Source organism: Muscardinus avellanarius, assembly GCF_963383645.1.
Source record: "Muscardinus avellanarius genome assembly, chromosome: 3".
Classification (NCBI taxonomy): domain Eukaryota; kingdom Metazoa; phylum Chordata; class Mammalia; order Rodentia; family Gliridae; genus Muscardinus; species Muscardinus avellanarius.
Genome location: NC_137788.1, coordinates 53,275,405 through 53,294,523, shown reverse-complemented (window position 1 = coordinate 53,294,523; position 19,119 = coordinate 53,275,405). Strand labels below are relative to the sequence as shown.

Sequence of the window (19,119 nt, the reverse complement as noted above, 5' to 3'; positions counted from 1 at the left end):
TGTGTATTTGAACTTTCTACTCCAAATATATAGTGAAACTTAGATAACAATGTATTGAGTCTAAATGAATCAAGGATTTTAGGAGTATAAGATGTTCAGTAACTCTCGTGTACAGAGATTTAAAGATTTATATCTATACATATTTTCTCTTGGGAAAATTTGTAAATTACATTGAATTTTTCACTGATATTTATTTTTTGTTGTTTTTGTTTTGCAGTACAGGGAACAGAACCCAGGGGCATTCTACCTCTGAGCTACACCCCCAGCCCTGTTTTTTATTCTTTATTTTGAAACAGGATCTCACTAAGTTGTGGTGGGCCTCACTAAGTAGCTGAGCCTGGCCACAATCCTCCTGTCTAAGCCTCCCAAATACTGGGATTATAAACGTACACCACGCCCATGTCCACGCCCAGCTCCCACGAATATTTATTTAAGTGAATTTTTAAATTATTTTGTGGCTTTTCTACATATGAAGTACCTTTAAATTTTTTTTATATTTTCAGGTGAAGATTTGATTTTTTTGGCAGGAGGGAAGTGGCTACTGGAGATTGAACCCAGAGGCACTGTACATCCAAGCTATACCTTGAGCCCTTTTTATTTTACTTTGTAAGTGGGTCTCTAAGTAGTTGAGGGTCTCACTAAGTTATTGAAGCTGGCTTCAGATCTCTGATCACTCTATCTCAGCCTCCCAAGTACTAGGATTATAGATAGACTGGCATATGCCACCATGCCTGGTTGAAGATTTTTGTTTTGTGGTATTGGGAATTGAACTCAGGGGCATTCTTTCTCCAAGCTACAACTCCAACCCCTGTTTTTTTTTTTTTTTTTGTTTGTTTGTTTGTTTTGTATTAGAGGTTGAACTCAGAAATATTCTACCTCTAAGCTACATCCTAACCCTATTTGATATTTTACTTTGAAATAGGGTCTCACTAAGCTGCTGCGGCTGGCCTAAAACCTGAGATATTCCTGTTTCAGCTTCCCAGTAGACTCCCAGTCCTTTCTGTTCTTTTTATTTTGAAGCAGGTCCCCACTAGGCTGCTGAGAGTCTTGCTGAGGCTGTCTTTGAACTTGTGCTCCTCCTATTTCAGCCTCCTAAATACTGGGATCACAGATGTACACCACCATGCCTGGCTTGATTTTATTTTATTTTTTTAAAGCATTACTTGTATAATCTTAAAGAGTTTATGGTATTTATAATGGTTTATTAGAAAAAGGATAAAGTGTGTTAATACGATTCTCTAGGTTATAAATGACTTTACCTTCTTTTCTAGGTTTATTAAAGTTTTGCACTGTAGGATTTTGTGGAATTGGGAGCCTAATTGATTTCATTCTTATTTCGATGCAGGTAAGTTTGTTTCAATTTGGAATGTAAACTAAATTTACATTCAAACTTTAATATGGTGATTTTCTGTTATATTTAAAATTTGAATATATTAGGAAGAAAATAGGGATGCTTGTTTTAGTTTTTCTTCAGATGCCAGATTGTGGGCATGCTTCTGTCTAGTGTTTCCCAAACTATTGGTTCTCTAAGATATAAGACATTCATAACAAGGGATTTCATACTCAAATATGATTTGTAGATGGGACCTCTACTATTAGAGGCCTTCCTTCATTTTTCTTTCCCTTCCCCTCTTTTTCCCTCCCTTCCTTATTTCCTTCCTTTGATTGAACCTAGGGGCATTCTACCTCCAAGCTATACCCCTCCCTTTTTTATTTTTAAATAGTTGTTTGATAAGTTGCCAAGGCTGTCTTTGAAGCTATGCTCCTCCTGTCTTAGCCTTCTAAGTACTGGGATCACAGGTATGGGCCACCACACCCAGTTTAAAGAGATTTCTTCACTGAATTCCTTTCCAAAATCTTCATAATATATATTGAGTCTCTAAGAGGGATTGTGATTATTTCTTAAACTTGCTATTTATTTTCCTGATATTTATAGTCATTTTATCAATTATCATTATAGGACATTGATATAGGACTCTGATACACATAGGAACATTGTGGAGGTAGAAATAATATTTTCTTTTGCCGTGGACTCCATTTTATACTAATATTCTGTTGGGTGCATGTTACAGAAACTGAACTCTAGCAAGCTTATATCAAAAGGAAAATCAGAGTGTATGAGTGCTCTGTAGAATGTCTAGGAACAGGCCTATCCTCCAGCAAGGCCAAGTTCATACAAACTAATGGCATTCGGGACTCTCCTGGCATTTATCTTTGATTGTGTTAGCCTAATTTTCTCCTGCTGCAGTGGACACAAGGGTGGGCACAGCTTATGAGATGCTGTCCTTGAGCACTTAAAAGTACCATCAGATGTATTTGCTAAGTTATACTGAGCTGGCCAGGAGTGGTGGTACAGGCCTGTAATCCCGGCTACTTCAGAATCTGAAGCAGGTGGATCAAAAGTTAGAGTGCATTCTTGGCATCTTAGCAAGACCCTATCTCAAAATAAAAATGAAGTAGGGCTGAGCGTATAGCTTAGTGTACAAGACACAGGGTTCAATTCCCAGTAGTACCCCCCCCCACCAGTTATAGTTAACTCATGAGGATTCTTAAATTACAGGAGGAGATGAACTTATCGCCACAGATACTGTCACACAACTCCTTAGCAAGCATTAATGCAGCACCTATGTCTTCAGCAAGGGTGGCATATGCATCTAGATAATCATCTGTTTTGCTTTGCTTTCTCTTCCAGTACTACTTCTCTTCAATTCTGTCTGCTCAATGTTATCATTATGCTCTAAAAGAAAGTCAAAATCTAAGAGATTTTGGTACCATACTGTGAGGAGGAGGCAGCATATGGACCAATAAGATAACAGAATTAAACAAGGAAAATATTTGATTTTAAAGTTGGAATTTTCCTGCCTTTACTCATAAACATATGACTAACCAAATATCCTGCCTTCTCTAACTGTGGGACAGATAAGCAGGCATAAAGAGGCTAAGGTATATATGTGCATATGTTTAGAAATGGATTTCTCATTTTAACTGAGGATCCAAGGGATTTAATGTATTATTTGGATTCTTCAAGTTACTGTATCTATAATTGAAAGTGTCTTTGAACCCCAACCAGGCTAATTTCTTTCTTTGGTGATAGTGTCTTTGGTTTTCAGCTTTAGTAATATCAAATTCTAGAGCTGATTTGATTTAGTCACTGCTTTATAGTACATGCATACCTGAATTATATACGATAAATAGTTCTTTTCTTAATGAGCAACTGAAATTAGGAATTCATCACATTTCTAAATTATTCAGATAAAATTAGAGTACCAGGTATAGTGGTGCGTGCTTATAATCCCAGTACTTGGGAGGCTGAGACAGGAGGCCTCAGCTACTTAGTGAGGCTTTCAGCAACTTAGTGAGACCCTGTTTCCAAATAAAATATAAAATAGGGCTGGTGGCACATGTTTGTAATCCCAGCGCTTGGGAGACAGAGACAGGAGGATAGTGCAGGTTCAAAGCCAGCCGAGCTGGCTTAAGAGACCCTGTTTCCAAATAAAAATATAAAATAGGTCTGGGAGTGTAGCCCGGAGGTAGAAGGGCTTCCAAGAACCCCTGTACAACCAAAAAAAAATAGGGCTGGGGAGTAGCCTGGAGGTAGAAAGCCCCTGGTTTCCACCTTAAGTACCACAAAAAAAAAATTTTTTTTAACATACTCTTTTTTTTTTTTTTCTTTTGTGGATCTGGGGATGGAACCCAGGGCATTTGACCTCCGAGCTATACCCTCTGCCCTATTTTTTTTTTATTCTTTATTTGAAACAGGGTCTCACTAAGTTGCAGAGAGCTTCACTAAGTAGCTGAGGCTGTCCAGGACCTGAGATCCTCAGGTCTCAGCTTTCCAAATGCTGGGATTACAAGCATGTGCCACCACGCCCGGCTTTTATTCTTTATTTTGAAACAGGGCCTCACTAAGTAGCTGAGGCTGTCTGTGAACTGCGATCCTCCAGTTTCAGCCTCCTGAATGCTGGGATTACAAGCATGCACCACCATGCTTGGCTCTAATATACTCTTACTGATACAGACATTTTTTTTTTTTTTTTTTGGTCTGGGGATGAAGCCCAGGGGCATTTGACCTCCGAGTTACACCCCCTACCCTGTTTTTTATTCTTTATTTTGAAACAGGGTCTCACTAAGTTACCGAGTGCCTCACTAAGTAGCTGAGGCTGTCTGTGAACCGCGATCCTCCAGTCTCAGCCTCTCAAATGCTGGGATTATAAGCGTGTGCCACCATGCCCGGCTGATATAGACTTTTTTTCAAAAAAGTTCTAATATCTTTTATGGCATATAGCTGTATGTTACACAGTAACTCATTTTAGAGTTTAGAGATATTTTATGTACTTATTATAGACTTTTGAATCTGTAGAAAAGCCTATGTATTTACATAAAGAATGTGAAGTATTTTTATATTTAAGATAAAATATAAAAGGTAAAATTTCATAGTAAAAATCAGAAATTACACAAAGGAAGAAATTTCACTTTATTTCTTCAAACTACCACAATCATCTCCATAGAAAGAAAATACAATAGACCAAAACATCCACATCAATTTTCTGGTACTTGTGAATGTTATTTTATTTGGGGGGAAAAAAAGTGTTTGCAGAGGTGATTAAGGATCCTGAGATGAGATCGTCTTGGATTACTTAGGTGGGCCCTAAAACCAGTGGCAAATATCTTTGGAATGATACTCAGTCACAACCAAACATTGCTAAAGAATGTTAGCTGCGAATAGAAACTTAAAAGAATCATCAAACAGATTCTCTCCTGGGTTTGTGTAGGGCATGAAGTTGTGTTGATTTCAGACTGGTAGCCTCTAAAACTGTAAATTTCTATAGTTTGAATACACAACAATTGTAATAACTTATTATAGCATCCTTAGGAAAGTAATACAGAGGATGTGAAGTTGCTTTCCCATGGTCTTAGGTCTTCTTACAGACGAGACATGTTTATCATGCAGAATTTATTCTTAGAGCATAGTGGTCTTCCTTGTGTGCTCTCTTGTAAGATGAAGATTGGTAGTGGTTTCTTGGCTCATTAATTGGAAAGAAGCTTCAAAGTGGTGGTCTTCATTCACCTCATAGATTTCAGAAATCTGCTGTGGCTTAGAGTGGAAACACCACATGCTGCAGATTTGGGCTTCAGGGTTTTTGTTTGGTTGGTTGATTTTTGTTATTGTTGTTTATTTGTTTGTGAGGGTTGGTTTTTTTTTGGTTTTTTTTTTTTTTGGTATTAGGGATTGAACTGAAGGCCTTGAGCATGCCAAGCAAATGCTCCACTACTCAGCTACACCCTCGGCCCCAGGGAATTTCTTAGCAGAAAAATAAACTCATAATTTTAGTTTTTGTACTCTTGTCAATGGACCAGTGGACATGGGCATATTTAGTGAGTAAAAAGTTTCCTAATATGGGATATTTTTAACAACATGTAGTTGTATAATTTACAACACCAACCTCATAATGAAAGATTTCATAATTGCCACATTTATTATACTTAGTATTTTTAATTTCTTGAGAAAATACAGAGTTGAAAGCTTTATAGCTGACAGTTTTCTTAAAAATAATTGGGCGAACAATTCCTTTTTCTTCTTTCCCACCTCCTTTCTTTTCCTCTTTCTTTCTCCTGTACTGGGGATTGAACCCAGAGCTTCATACATGCAAAACAAGTGCTTTATCTCTAAGCTATACCCCAGCTCTTTTTATATTTTGTTTTGAGCTAGGGTCACCCTGAACTTAAAGATCCTCTTGCCTTAGCCTCATATGTAGCTGAGATTATAGGCATATACCACTGTGCCTGGCATAATTTCTTCTTCCTCTGATTTTTTTTTTTTTTTTTTTTGTACTGGAACCCAGGAGCATCCTACCTCCGAGCTACACCCTCCAGTCATATTTTTTATTCTTTATTTTCAAACAGGGTCTCACTGAGTTGCAGAGGGTCTCACTAAGTAGTAGTTGAGGCTGTCCTCAAACTGCAGTCTTCCTGTCTCAGCCTCCCAAATGCTGGGATTACAAGTGTGGGCCACCACACCTAGCCACAATTTTTTCTTAAATAAGATATTTTGTAGAAAAACTTATTGATGGTAACTTGTAGAGGCCTAAGCTGTTCTGTTCATACTTAAATATCATAGTCATAGAAAACATTAGAACTTAAAAAGTACCACGCAGAGTCGGATATTGTGGCACATGCTTATAATCCCAGTACTTGGGAGGCTGAGACAGGAGAATCTGGGTTTGTGGCCAGCCTTAGCTAATTATTGAGGCTCTCTGCAACTTAGTGAGACCCTGTTTCAGAATATAAAGAATAAAAAATAGGGCTGGGGGGTGTAGCTCGGAGGTAGAATGCCCCTGGGTTCAATCCCCAGTACTGCAAAAAAAAAAAAAAAAAAGGCACCAAATACATCAGCTTGTTCTGTTCCTCATTATATGGACAAGAAAAATGGATCCAGAAAGTATTAAATTCTTTTACCCTACAGCTAGTTAAGATAGTTTTCTCTTCCAAATCTTCCATTTGGACTAGTGCTTTACCACACTGACTTACTTTGGTTGTCTGTGCAGTTCTTCAAACTGTTTTAGAAGACAATAGTAGTCAGCGGTGTGCTTTGGGTGTCTGGCAGTTGTCTGTAGAAGATACTGAAGACAAGTGCATTACTAGCGTTGTTGGCCATAAGTAACATTTTATATCGTTTACTGTATCATACAACAGTCAGGAGAATGAGTGGTTCTAAGATTTACTAATTCTGAGAAAAAGGATGTAATGAAGGATTTCAATACACCAAATTTTCCCTTTCTTTTCCTCTCCCCCTCTTTTTCCTCCCTCTCCCCTTTCTTTCCTATCTTCTTTTCTTTTTCTTGGTCATCTTCACATGGCTTGGCCTCACTTCTTTATGTAGTCACTTTCAGAGGCAGAAAAAGTCCTGTTTCCTGTTTCCTCTCACACGTATCTTCTTAAGAGTAAAGAAATCCCTGGATAAACTTGTCTCATACGTGACTGGCCAGAATTCCACTACATTCCAAGATTGAACCTGGAAAGAGAGGTGGAATTATCATGTCAGAACTAGCTATTGAAAAATCAACATAGTCTGAGGGGAAGGAAATACTGTAGTAAGAGAACTAAATTAGATACAAGTTGGATTATGTATAGCCAGACAATAAAACTAATCTTTAGAGGTATCTTCTGTACCTATAGGTTTGGGGTGGGAGGTGGTGGTAGGGGCAATACTTTGTTTTTCTACTAGTTAGCTGCCAGTTTGAAAAATTATGTTACATGTGGGCTTTAATCTGTTTTTAGTTTAATAAGTTATATTTTCTGAAAGAATAAAATGAACTTCCAGTGGGCTTATTAGAAATGCACAAAAGCAGCCTGGCATGATGGCACATGCTTGTTATCCCAGCATTTGGGAGGCCGAGACAGGAGGATTATGGTTCTCTGCCAGCCTCAGCTACTTAGTGAGGTCCTTTGTAACTCAGTGAGATCCTGTTTCAAAATAAAGAATAACAAATAGGGCTGACCTGTAGCTCGGAGGTAGGATGCTCCCCAGGGTTTCATCCCAGTACTGAAAAAAGAGAGAGATGCACAAAAGGTCACCCAATCATATATTTACCTTAATTTTAATTTTTGGGTGCTTTTCTCCAACACAAGTAAACAAAGTTGTCAGGAGACATGTTATCAGGAAAAAAAAGATAATAGGTCCAGACACAGTGGTGTACACCTGTAATCTGGTATTTGAAAGGCTGAGACAGGAGGATCACAGGTTCAAGGCTAGCCTTGATTACTTAGCAAGATTCAGCAACCTAGGGAGACCCTGTTTCAAAACCAAAAATAAGAGGTGGGGGATGTAGCTCAGCAGTAAAATATCCCTGGATTTAAGCCCTAATATCAAAAGAAAAGGGAGAGAAAGATAATCGTACAAAAGGCTTGGTTCCAGTCCATTCACAGAAACTAGGGAATTTTCTATTCTGTTATTTGACCTATTTCTGCTAGTTGGTGCATGCTTTCTCTCTCTCTCACCTTTTCATTCCCCCAAATGTAGCCTCAAAACTTACTGTACTTTTATTTACTCATTCTTCTCCTTTTTGGCTTATGCTAATAGTAATGTACTCTGTGATCTTAGCCACTAAAGATGTCACAGATGTTTTAAATTTTGCTTAAATTCATAAGTAACATTCATAAATGTCAAGCTAAGTCAGTTTAATCTTTAGAAAATAAGTTGACGTGCGTAATTGCACCTGACAGGGTATCTGGCACCCAAGTGTGTGTTTGCTGAATATTAATAGACATAGTTCACTAGAATAAGCTCCCCTGTTGGGGGAGATGGTATCTTATGTTTCTTATTCACTGTTATATGAATAATGCCTAGCACAGTACCTGGAATATTGTAGAGATTGAATGTTTGTTGAATAGTTGCTGTTTTGTCTTTGAGATGAGTTTTGGCTATGTTGCTCAGACTGGCCTCTAACTCCTAGGCTTAAGGCTTCCGCCTCAACTTCCTGAGTAGCTGAGACTACAGGTGCATTCCATACCACTTGGCTTTTGTTGAATAGTTTTTAAGACCAAAATCACTTTTTAAATGAGGAATGTTCTATAGTAGTTTTCTTTAGACTCCAGTTATATAACCTTAGAAGAAAATTTTAAAGTCTGTACGCTCTACATATTTTAAAATTGACATTTAAGTTCGCCATCATAAATTTAAATAGTTGCAAAGGATGTAATTTCAAATATTGATATATTTAAATAAAACTGTTACATCAATTTTTAAATGTATCCAGCAGACTGTAAATGGCATAGGGTTCTAAATATCATCCACTTTTTAAAAAAGACATGAAGAACACTTCACAAACCATTATAATTTGTACACTGCTTTTTTTTCTCCTGGAATTTTGATTTCTATTCTCCTCTCACAGAATTTTACCTAATGTAATACATTTTTATGCTTGAAAATCAATCTTTTCATTTAATTAAATTATTTAAATTTTTTCTGTAATTTCTGGATTAAATTATTGAAACAATTGATCAAAAGAGTATTAACATGTTACAAATTTAGTAAATTACTTTCAAGAAAAAAGTAAAATGTGGAAATGCATCTTTTTTTTTTTTTTTTTTTTTTTTTTTTTTTGGTGGTACTGGGGTTCCTGGAAGCCCTTCTTCCTCTGGGCTACACTCCCAGACCTATTTTTATATTTTTATTTGGAAACAGGGTCTCCTAAGCCAGCTCGTGCGATTGGCTTCGAACCTGCGCGATCCTCCTGTCTCTGCCTCCCAAGCGCGGGGATTACAAGCGTTGCACCACCACGCCCGGCTGGAAATGCATCTTTTGAAAATGAAGTAGAGCCAGGCGTGGTGGCGCAACGCTTGTAATCCCTGCACTTGGGAGGCGGAGACAGGAGAATCGTGCAGGTTTGAAGCCAGTCTCGCTGGCTTAAGAGATCCTGTTTCCAAATAAAAATATAAAATAGGTCTGAGAGTGTAGCCTGGAAGTAGAAGGGTTTCCAGGAACCCCAGTACCACCCAAAAATAAATAAATAAACAAACAAACAAATGAAAATTAAGTAGAAAAACATATTTTTGGACCTTAGGATACAGACGATTTTTCAAGTCCACTATTTGTGTTTCCCTGTGGTTTGGCCTTTGAGGGGTTTTCCATCAGGAGACTCCAGTGGGCATTAATGGCAGGGATGCTGTGCTGTGACCAAACTAGAGAGAGAACAACAGTGGGAGGGGACATGGGAAGGGAAACAGCATACTGCTTCCCCTGTAATGCGGCGTCAGGCAGATCTGTTACAGAGGATGGGAATCAAGTAACCTAGATTTGACGCTTATGAAACTCTCTGGGCCCATATACACTTTGGTAAATCTTTATTCATCCTTAAGACTACAAGTTGAAGATTGCTACCTTAAAGGATAATTTATAGAAATGCTAACTGCATTGTCAAAAATATGATTAAGTGGACACGATATTTGTGGTGAACATGTATTGTTTTTTCTGTCTCTTTCTTTTCCATTCCAGGAGTTGCTGGTAGGGCTGTCAGTCACACTGTATCATTTCCCACAGAGGGCCTGGTCTGGCCAATCATCTCAATTATATTTCCTTGGATACCATAACTTGTCTAGCAATAGGCATTAAAAACCAAGCAGATCAGTGAGTCTGGCCCAGGAATTGATATAGAAACACTGGGGGAGAAAATTTTACTTTCTGTGTAGAGCTGCCAAAGTGAGAATATGTGAATCTAGAGCTTCTTGTGATCAGTCAAGAGCCTGTCTGCAGAATGACGACAAGCAGAACAAAGCTTGTATTTTCCTCAGCAGGGGGCAGGGAGGCCAGCCCAAGCGCTTTGTGGAGCACAGAATGAAGTTCTTGAGGCCTTGGTTCTTGCAGTTCTGCTGTCCATCCTGTGAGCTACCCTAGGATTCTTTCCAGCTGTATGATCCACTTAGTTATTTTTGTTTTACTTAGAGTTCGAATTTTGTGGCTACTGAGATTTTATTAACAACTGAGAAAAATAAAGTTTGTGAAATGTCTTTTGTAAAATGAGTTAATTTTGAAATTTTATCTCTTCTAGATTGTTGGACCTTCAGATGGAAGTAGTTATATTATAGATTATTATGGAACCAGACTTACAAGATTGAGTATTACTAATGAAACATTTAGAAAAACACAGTTATACCCATAATATCTAAAAAGAGAAACAGTAAGTGATATATATATATAATCTTAATTATGGTGTATTACTTATGTAAAATTTTGAGAATTAATAGAACCATAGGAAATTTTTTAAGAGATCATCTAGTATTATAAATTTGTCCTTTTAAGCTGGGCGTAGTGGCACACACTTGTAAAACTAGCATTCAGGAGGCTAAAAAAAAAAAAAAAAAAAGGAAAGAAACAGGGTCTCACTAACTTGTGGAGGGACTTACTAACTTGTTGAGGCTAGCCTTGAACCACCAATCCTTCTGTCTCAGCCTCCCAAATATTACAAGCATGCACCGCTACACCCAGATTATCTAGCTGTTTTCTAACAGCCAGGATGAAAGGCAGGGTAGATACCTTGGCCACTATCTCAGTACTAGGGTTCTCACTGGACTTTATCACTGACTGCTTCTAGAGGCCAGAAAGAGAATAGACATTTGTTTGTTATGTTGTAGTGTATAAATAGGATATGAAGTATAGTTTTGCTGGTTAAGTAGTTTTTTCCTCATAGTAAAATTATGGATATGCCTTTTGTCATGGGATTGAGCAATGACAAGCTCTGCTAAATTTGAGATGTTTATTCAGCTGATTGTTCAAAAAGCTTTTCAAATCCTTTCTTATAAACTCTAAGGGTCATTAAGTATTTTTTTGTTTGTTTTTGGTTCTTAAGGGGCATTTGACCTCAGAGGTACATCCCCTGCCCTACATTTTATTCTTTATTTTCAATCAGGGTCTCACTGAGTTGCAAAGGGCCTCACTAAGTAGCTGAGGCTGTTCATGATCTACGATCCTCTGGTCTCAGCCTCCCAAATGCTGGGATTACAAGCGTGCGCCACCACGCCTGGCTAGGGTCATTGAGTTTTAAAATTGAATTGAAGCCTAGAGATCCATCTGCCTTGTCTTTCAGAAGACCACCTAAGGAAGTTGAGACATAAGTAATGCAGAGTGGAAACTAGAATCTAGGTCTTTAATATGCTACAACATGGTGGTTCTTCATCTCCCGCCCTAGCCCATCCGCCACCAACCAGATTGTTTTGTATTAGGCAGCTTCATTTTGTAAATTGTTTCTCTTACTTCATGATAAGGGTTATGTAGTTTCACATCTCATTCGTACTGTAAATTGTATTTCATTTAAAAGTATAAAGATAGCTTTAAAAGCATAATGTGTAAAAATTAAGCAAATGCAATTTAAAAAGTGATCCCATTCTCTGTAGTGAATTATATCAACATTTAATTGGAATTCCAGACTCAGATTTGAAATTTGAAGAGACATCGAGAAGGCAGATGTCTGCACTGCCATTCTTGTAATTGTTCTATAGTGTATAAAATTGCTCTAAGAGGAAAATAAAAAATACCTTGAGTAAATGAAGTGTTAACATACCTATCTGAGGCTGGGGATATAGCTCGGTGGGAAAGCACTTCCGCAGCATGTGCCGAGTCCCTGGATTTGATCCCACACCTCCAAAAAGAAAAGGAAACACACCTGCAGTAACCTCATGGGATTCTTTTAAAATTCTGTGCTTTAATGTGTTTCTTTTTTCTCTTTTAGGATTTGAGCCTCCTTGATTTTAATAGAAAACTCCCAGTATGTGGATTTCCAGATTTTTCTTTTTCCTTTCCCATACCACTTTTTGGGTTCTACATGATGTGTGTGAGTGGGTGTGTGCATGTGTGTTTGTTTCGATTTGTTGATTTAAAGTATATTATTTGATTTATTTAATAAGGCTTTCTTTAAAAAACTGCATTATATAGTCTTTCTGAGGCTACTGTCTCTATGAGATGGATAGCTTATTTTCTGATGTTCTTTAATGTCTTTTACAAAGGCAGGTTGCCACTTATACTTTTCTCTTGTGAAAAATAAAAATATAACTTATATAACTCACTCACATTTTTAGTGTTTTATTATCAAGAAAACCTTCTCGAGTGTTGAGTATACCTGCCCTCTGCATTTTGATCCTTCAAAGCAATTGATCCATGGTGTGAACAAATACCATTTACAGGGCTTAGGGTTGCAGTCTCATTTGAATGACAACCCATCTGTGATTCTGCAGCTTTCAAGCTTTCTTTGCCTTTGTATCCTGGAAGCTAAAGATTATGAAGGAGTCTGTGAAACTTGAGGCAACATGATACTTCATCCTCTAGAGCATGAGCTTTTCCCTTGTTTTGCTTGGGGTGATGCTCTTGCTGTGGGAGACTAGATACTGAGTCCTCTAGCTCACTGCAGTCCCATGGGACGCTGAATGGACAAGGTGGGGACACCAACAGATGATGAGTGCCTTCCACCTGGGGCACTGCATGTTGGTACTGGCAAGGAGCCTGAGTGACACACCAGGGTCTGAAAGAAGGAGCACCTATATGTTAGCATCTGTGCTTTCTTACTGCATGTAGAAAGGCTCTAAGAAGATGAAAATGCATGAAATGCTACATCTCCATACATACCATGTCCTACTCTTAGTAGTAATATACATAACAATTTCAAAACTGACATGGAGGTCATGAAGAATAAAAACCATAATTTTATTTATACCGTGTACAGTATAGTATAGTTAACTTTGCAGCATGTTAGCCATTCAGGAATAGCTTCCTCTTGGTGAGATATTATTAAATATTGATATACGATGCCGGGCGTGGTGGCGCACGCTCGTAATCCCTGCACTTGGGGCTGAGACAGGAGGATCACGTAGGTTCGAAGCCAGCCTCAGCTACTTAGTGAGGCTCTCAGCTACTTAAGTGAGACCCTGTTTCCAAATAAAATATAAAATGGATGCCGGGCTTGTAATCCCCGCGCTTGGGAGGCAGAGACAGGAGGATTGCGTAGGTTCGAAGCTAGCCCCGCGCGCTGGCTTAGGAGACCCTGTTTCCAAATAAAAATGCAGAAATAGGTCTGGGAGTGTAGCCCAGAGGTAGAAGGGCCTCCAGGAACCCCAGTACCACCAAAAAAAAAAAAAAAATATATATATATATATATATATATATATATATATATATATATATATATATATATATATAATGGGTCTGGGAGTATAGCCTGGAGGTAGAAAGCCTCTGGGTTCCACCTCCAGTACCACCAAAAAATATTAAAAAAAATTTTTTTTAAATATTGATATACAAAGTGAATTTGGGTTGACTCCTACTCTACACCAGGAACGTCTCCCATCCATCCACCCACCCATCCATTCATCCATCCACTACTGAATGTGCTCTGTGGAAGGCACTGTTCTAAGTGCAGTGCAGCAGTGAACACACAAATTTTTCTGCCCTTCAGGAATTCATATTCTCTTATGGTTCACTTTTTTACAGTGGCAAAATTGTTGGTCAGAGGTAAGCTTGTTTTCTAGTCCTCCCTCATACCTTTAGGTTTTAGAGAGTGCTTTGGTGTTCCCTTCAGGATCATCTGAGCCCAGATTTGAAAAGCCCTAAGTTTCCATAGTCACATCAAGTTCAATTCTTGAAAAGCAACCTTGATTTCTACATAATTGTCACAGTCATTAACTTGGCTAGATGAAGAGTCTTTCAAAGCAGGTGCTTCTTCAAGTAAGCTGTACTTAGAAATCAGAGTTGGTGATGGAATCAAGAAATAAAATCTCATCATAATACATTATTAGGGCGGGTGTGGTGGTGCACGTTTGTAATCCCTGCGCTTGGGAGGCGGACACAGGAGGATCACGCAGGTTCGAAGCCAGCCTCCCTAGCTTAAGAGACCCTGCTTCCAAATAAAATTATAAATTAGGTCTGGGAGGTAGCCAGGAGGTAGAAGGATTTCCAGGAACCCCAGTACCACCTAAACAAACAAACAAACAAAAACATTATTAAACCTTTAGACTTTGACTGTAGTTTTTAAATTTCTGTGATAAAAATACTTCCGGTTAAAATCTCTGCTATCTGCCATAGGTAATGATATAGCAAATGTTTCTTTAGTATTTATAAGCCCATGTGGCTTCATTTAAATTCTTTTTAAATTTGTCAGTATTTATTTTTCTTTGTGAGCTCTATTAATATGGCTCTTAGTAGTGTGTGAGTATAAATGCTCTGTTAAGCCTGTCAGATGTTTTATATGGTAATCCTGCTTTTTACAAAGTGGCCAGAATTGTGAGATAAATGAGTTCAGCCATTCTTCAAGTTACTCCTAGACCCTGTAGGGTGAATAGAAAGGATTCTTTAAGCTGTACAGAAACATTTAGTGGCCTGTAGCAGTCATTTACAAATGATACTACTTTTGCCTGAAAGGATTGCTACAATTTCCAGAAGTACTCTATATAGAAAGATTTCTTACTTACAGTATATCTTAGTCCATTTCTTTCTTTTATTTATAAGGAACAGAGATTGATCTTTTTATAGTTTGCGGTGGGAAATTCAATATTAAGGTGCCTGGTGAGAGCCTTCTTGGTGCATCATGAACTGGCAGAGAGAACAAGAATTTGAGCTCAGGCCACTTGCTCTTATAAAGCCACTCATCCTATCATGGGAACCCTGGCGGTGACATCAGGTAACCCTTCCTCCCAAAGCCCTACCTCCAAATACCATCACTATGATTATTGGGGATTAAGTTTTTAACACATGAAGTTTTAGAGGGCACATTCAAACCATAGCACTACATTAACTAAAGGGCCTCTTTAAGATGTCAAAAAGTCTCATGTTTATAACCAGGTTTTTGTTCAGGGGCCACTACGACAATAAGAAATAACAATTTGGAGCCAGGCGCGTTGGTGCACGCCTGTAATCCCAGTAGTTGGCAGGCTGAGACGGGAGAATCACAGGTTTGAGGACAGTCTCAGCAAGTAGTGAGATCCTGTTTCCAAATAAAAATAAAATAGTCCTGGGGGTGTATCTCAGAGGTAAAATGCTCCTGGGTTCAATCCTCATTGCCACAAAAAAGTATCAATTTGGGGGTGTGTTTTGTGTTATAAAATGTTCGGTATTTTCTTCCTTATTTTAACTTAGCTGCATAAGGCTAAATTGAGTGGTGTAATATTGATAGGTGCTTAGGAAGGTAAAACAGATCTAACTGCGAGGAATTGGCAAGGGAGAAAATTGGTTCTGAAAAAGTACAACCTAAGATGTTGGCTCCTCTCCTTTTTTAGACAGGTAGGTAGTCCCCAAGGTTCTGGCTGCTTTTCTTATTAAGTCAGCATTTCTTTTGCTTTTTTTCTATTTACAAAATTCATACAAGCCTGTTGTAGAAATTTTGGGAAAATACCAAAAAGTGCAAAAGAAACATTTCCCACAGCCCAAAGAAAAAGTGGTTTTTATGTATGTCCTTCAGGTAGTTTAATCCATGTAAGTACATTTTTCTTTACAAAGTGATACATTATGCATACTATTTTGTAGCCTGCTTCTAACTAAAGATTTTTCTATCTTAATAAATACATTTATTTATTTATTTATTTTGGTGGTGGTACTGGGGGTGGAACCCAGGTTTGCAGTTGACTCTCCCTTTGGCTTATCTGAAATTTCTAGTTTTTCTACAGTAAAGCTGCATTATTTGTATGCATTTTTTGACACAACAAATAATATGAGTAAGCTAGAAAAAGGGACCCAAGAGAACCTTAAGCTATTCTTCCTCTCCTTCCCCAATATACACACTCCCTGATTTCTGCCAGGATCCTGACATAGCTATAGATAACATTTAAGTGAAAAAGGCAGAATTCAATGGTAACAGATTTAACATTCAGGCTGCCATGGGAATAGCAGTTAGGAATCCAGGAGTCCTGCATGTGCAGCCTGCCTCTTGTCACTTGTGACTGAGTGTACAACTATTCTGAACTCCTCTGTCCTCTCTAGATAAGCTTAACAACACAAGGTAATAGTGAGAGGTGAAAGGACATAGATAATAGTTGCCATTGACTAAGCATAGCTTAAAGGGGTGGGATGATGTCATCAGGTGGTGGTGAGGTCCATCTATAATGTGGGAGAGATTACTTTTTTTTTTTTTTTTTTTTGTGGTGCTAGGGATTGACCCAGGGGCATTTTGCCTCCAAGCTACACCCCCAGCCCTATTTTTTATTCTTTATTTTTTTTTTAGGTTTTTTTGTTTGTTTGTTTTGTGTGTCTGGGGATGTAACCCAGAGGTATTTGACCTCCGAGCTACACCCCTTGCCCAATTTTTTAGTCTTTTTTTTTTTTGTGTGGGTCTGGGGATGGAACCCAGGGGCATTTGACTCTGAGCTACACCCCCTGCCCTATTTTTTATTCTTTATTTTGAAACAGAGTCTCACTGAGTTGCGAAGGGCCTCACTAAGTAGCTGAGGCTGTCCGCGAACCGCGATCCTCCAGTCTCAGCTTCCCAAATACTGGGATTACAAGCGTGCGCCACCACGCCCAGCTTCTATTCTTTTTTTTTTTTTTAAATAGTTTTTATTCAGGCAAAATGCATATAACATAAATGTAACCATTTATAATTTAGCACACTTAACAATGCAACCACAGCCTCTGTCTTGTTCTGTTTCCTCACCTCCTGACAATGAGTCTTTTTTTTTTTAACTTTGTTTTGAATTTTTCTTTTTTTTTAATTTTTTTTATTGGTGCGCTGTATTCATACATTGTATTGGGATTAAAAAAAAAAAAAACTTTTGTAGACATACATGCACACATCGCCCAGTTAGCCCCTACCCGATTCCCACCCCGTTCCCTCCCCATCCCTCCTTCCCATGCTTGGCTTAGTGGTTGACATCTAGTATTATACCAATTTATCCAAAATTAACAATGATAATCTCACTAACAGTTTCATTTGTCTGATACCAAGCTTTTGATGACTTAAAGATAACATTTCAATATTTCTTTTTGCTTTCTTTCTTACCAGAGAATATTTTTTTTTAGGTGAAACTATCATACATTTATTTATTTATTTTTCAGAAAAATCTATCCTAATATGAAATATGAACTCTAGATACCCAAAACAATCTCGAAAAAGAACAAAGCTAGATGAATATCTTCCGATTTCAAACCTTATAAAGCTACAATAATTGAAACAGTGTAGTACTGTTATAAAGGCAGATATATAAACCATTGGAGTTAAATAAAAGCCTAGAGCTAAATTCTTCCATATATTGTCAAGTTATTTTTGACAAGGTTTCCATGAACATTTGGTGGTGGAAAAAATAATCTTTTAACTAAATATTGTTGAAAAATAATAATTACATGAAAAAGAATAAAATTGGACCCTTACCTAACACCATATACAAATATTAGCTCAAAATAGATAAAAGACCTAAATATAAATCTTAAGACTATAACTTTAGAAGAAAATCTGGGTCATTAAACCTCACAACATTGAAATTGGCAGTGATTTCTTGGATATGATTTCAATGGCACAGGCAACAGAAGGGTAAACAAACTCCCTAAAAAATAAAAATATTGTATATCCAAAGATAATGTAAACAGAGTTAAAAGTTACTGATAAAATGGGATAAAATATTTCCAAATGCTATATCTGAAGGTATATTAATATTCCAAATAGAAATCCTAAAAATTAGCAATAATAAAAGCAAACAATACACTTTAGAGATAGGTAAAAGACTAACATAAATAATGAATCTCCATAGATAACCAATCTTAGTTGTCTGTTGGATGGAAAATCTTGTTTCTCTGGTTCTGGTGTGTGTTACCTATTTCTTTTTTTAGTTAATCTCTTTGAGTATTTTCTCTAGCGCTGGTTTTGAAGACATAAATTCCTTCAATTTCTGTTTGTCATGGAAGCTTCTTATTTCCCCATCTAATTTGATAAAAAGTTTTGCTGGGTAGGAAATTTTTGGCTGGAAGTTGTTTTCTTTCAGAGTTTGGAATATGTTACTCCAAGCCCTCTGGCTTACATGACTTGGTTTGGGAAGTCTGGAGTGATTCTAATTGGTTTGCCTCTGAATGTCACTTGGCCTTTTGCTTTTGTTGCTTTTAAGATTCTCTGCTTGGGTTCCACATTGGTCATTTTGACAATTATGTGGCGTGGGGATCCTCTTCTCCGATCCTGTCTAAAGGGAGTTCTATAAGTTTCCTGGACCTCTTGCTCTATGTTTGGAAATTTTTCTGCTATTACTTCCTTGAAGAGATTGTTGATCCCTTTGGTTTCACCTTCTTTTCCCTCCTCTATTCCAATTATTCTTAGGTTGGCTCTCTTAAAATGGGCCCATATTTCTAAAATGTCAGATATCTGCTGTCGTATTTTTTTTTCTAGATTAGAAACTATGCGTTCCTTTTTGGAGTGATCATCTTCTAGGAGCGAGATTCTATTCTCCATGTGTTCTAATCGGTTGTTTATACTTTGAATTGAGGCCTTTACCTCATTGATTACATCCTTTATCTCTTTTTGGCTCTCTGAATTCTTTTTGAAACACCTCTATTATTTCTACAGTTATTTTCCTGATTTGATCTTCTAGAAATCTCTGATTTTCTGTTTTATCAGGTTCTGATGTTGTGGGGATGTAGGCATTCATTGTTCCATTGTTATTCCT

The 19,119-nt window shown here is 37.6% G+C and overlaps 1 protein-coding gene across 1 annotated transcript in view; it reads left to right on the top strand.

Moving 5' to 3' along the window:
* The window catches only part of TM2D1 (TM2 domain containing 1), a gene marked incomplete at both ends in the record, with an annotated part of 31,047 nt that extends 20,389 nt beyond the window's left edge, over nt 1-10,658 (top strand). Inside the window, 2 exons of the mRNA XM_080692370.1 lie at nt 1,272-1,345; nt 10,548-10,658. Coding sequence (XP_080548496.1) covers nt 1,272-1,345; nt 10,548-10,658 — 185 coding nt within the window. The remainder of the gene's footprint in view (nt 1-1,271; nt 1,346-10,547) is intronic.
* Nucleotides 10,659-19,119: the final 8,461 nt, after the last annotated feature.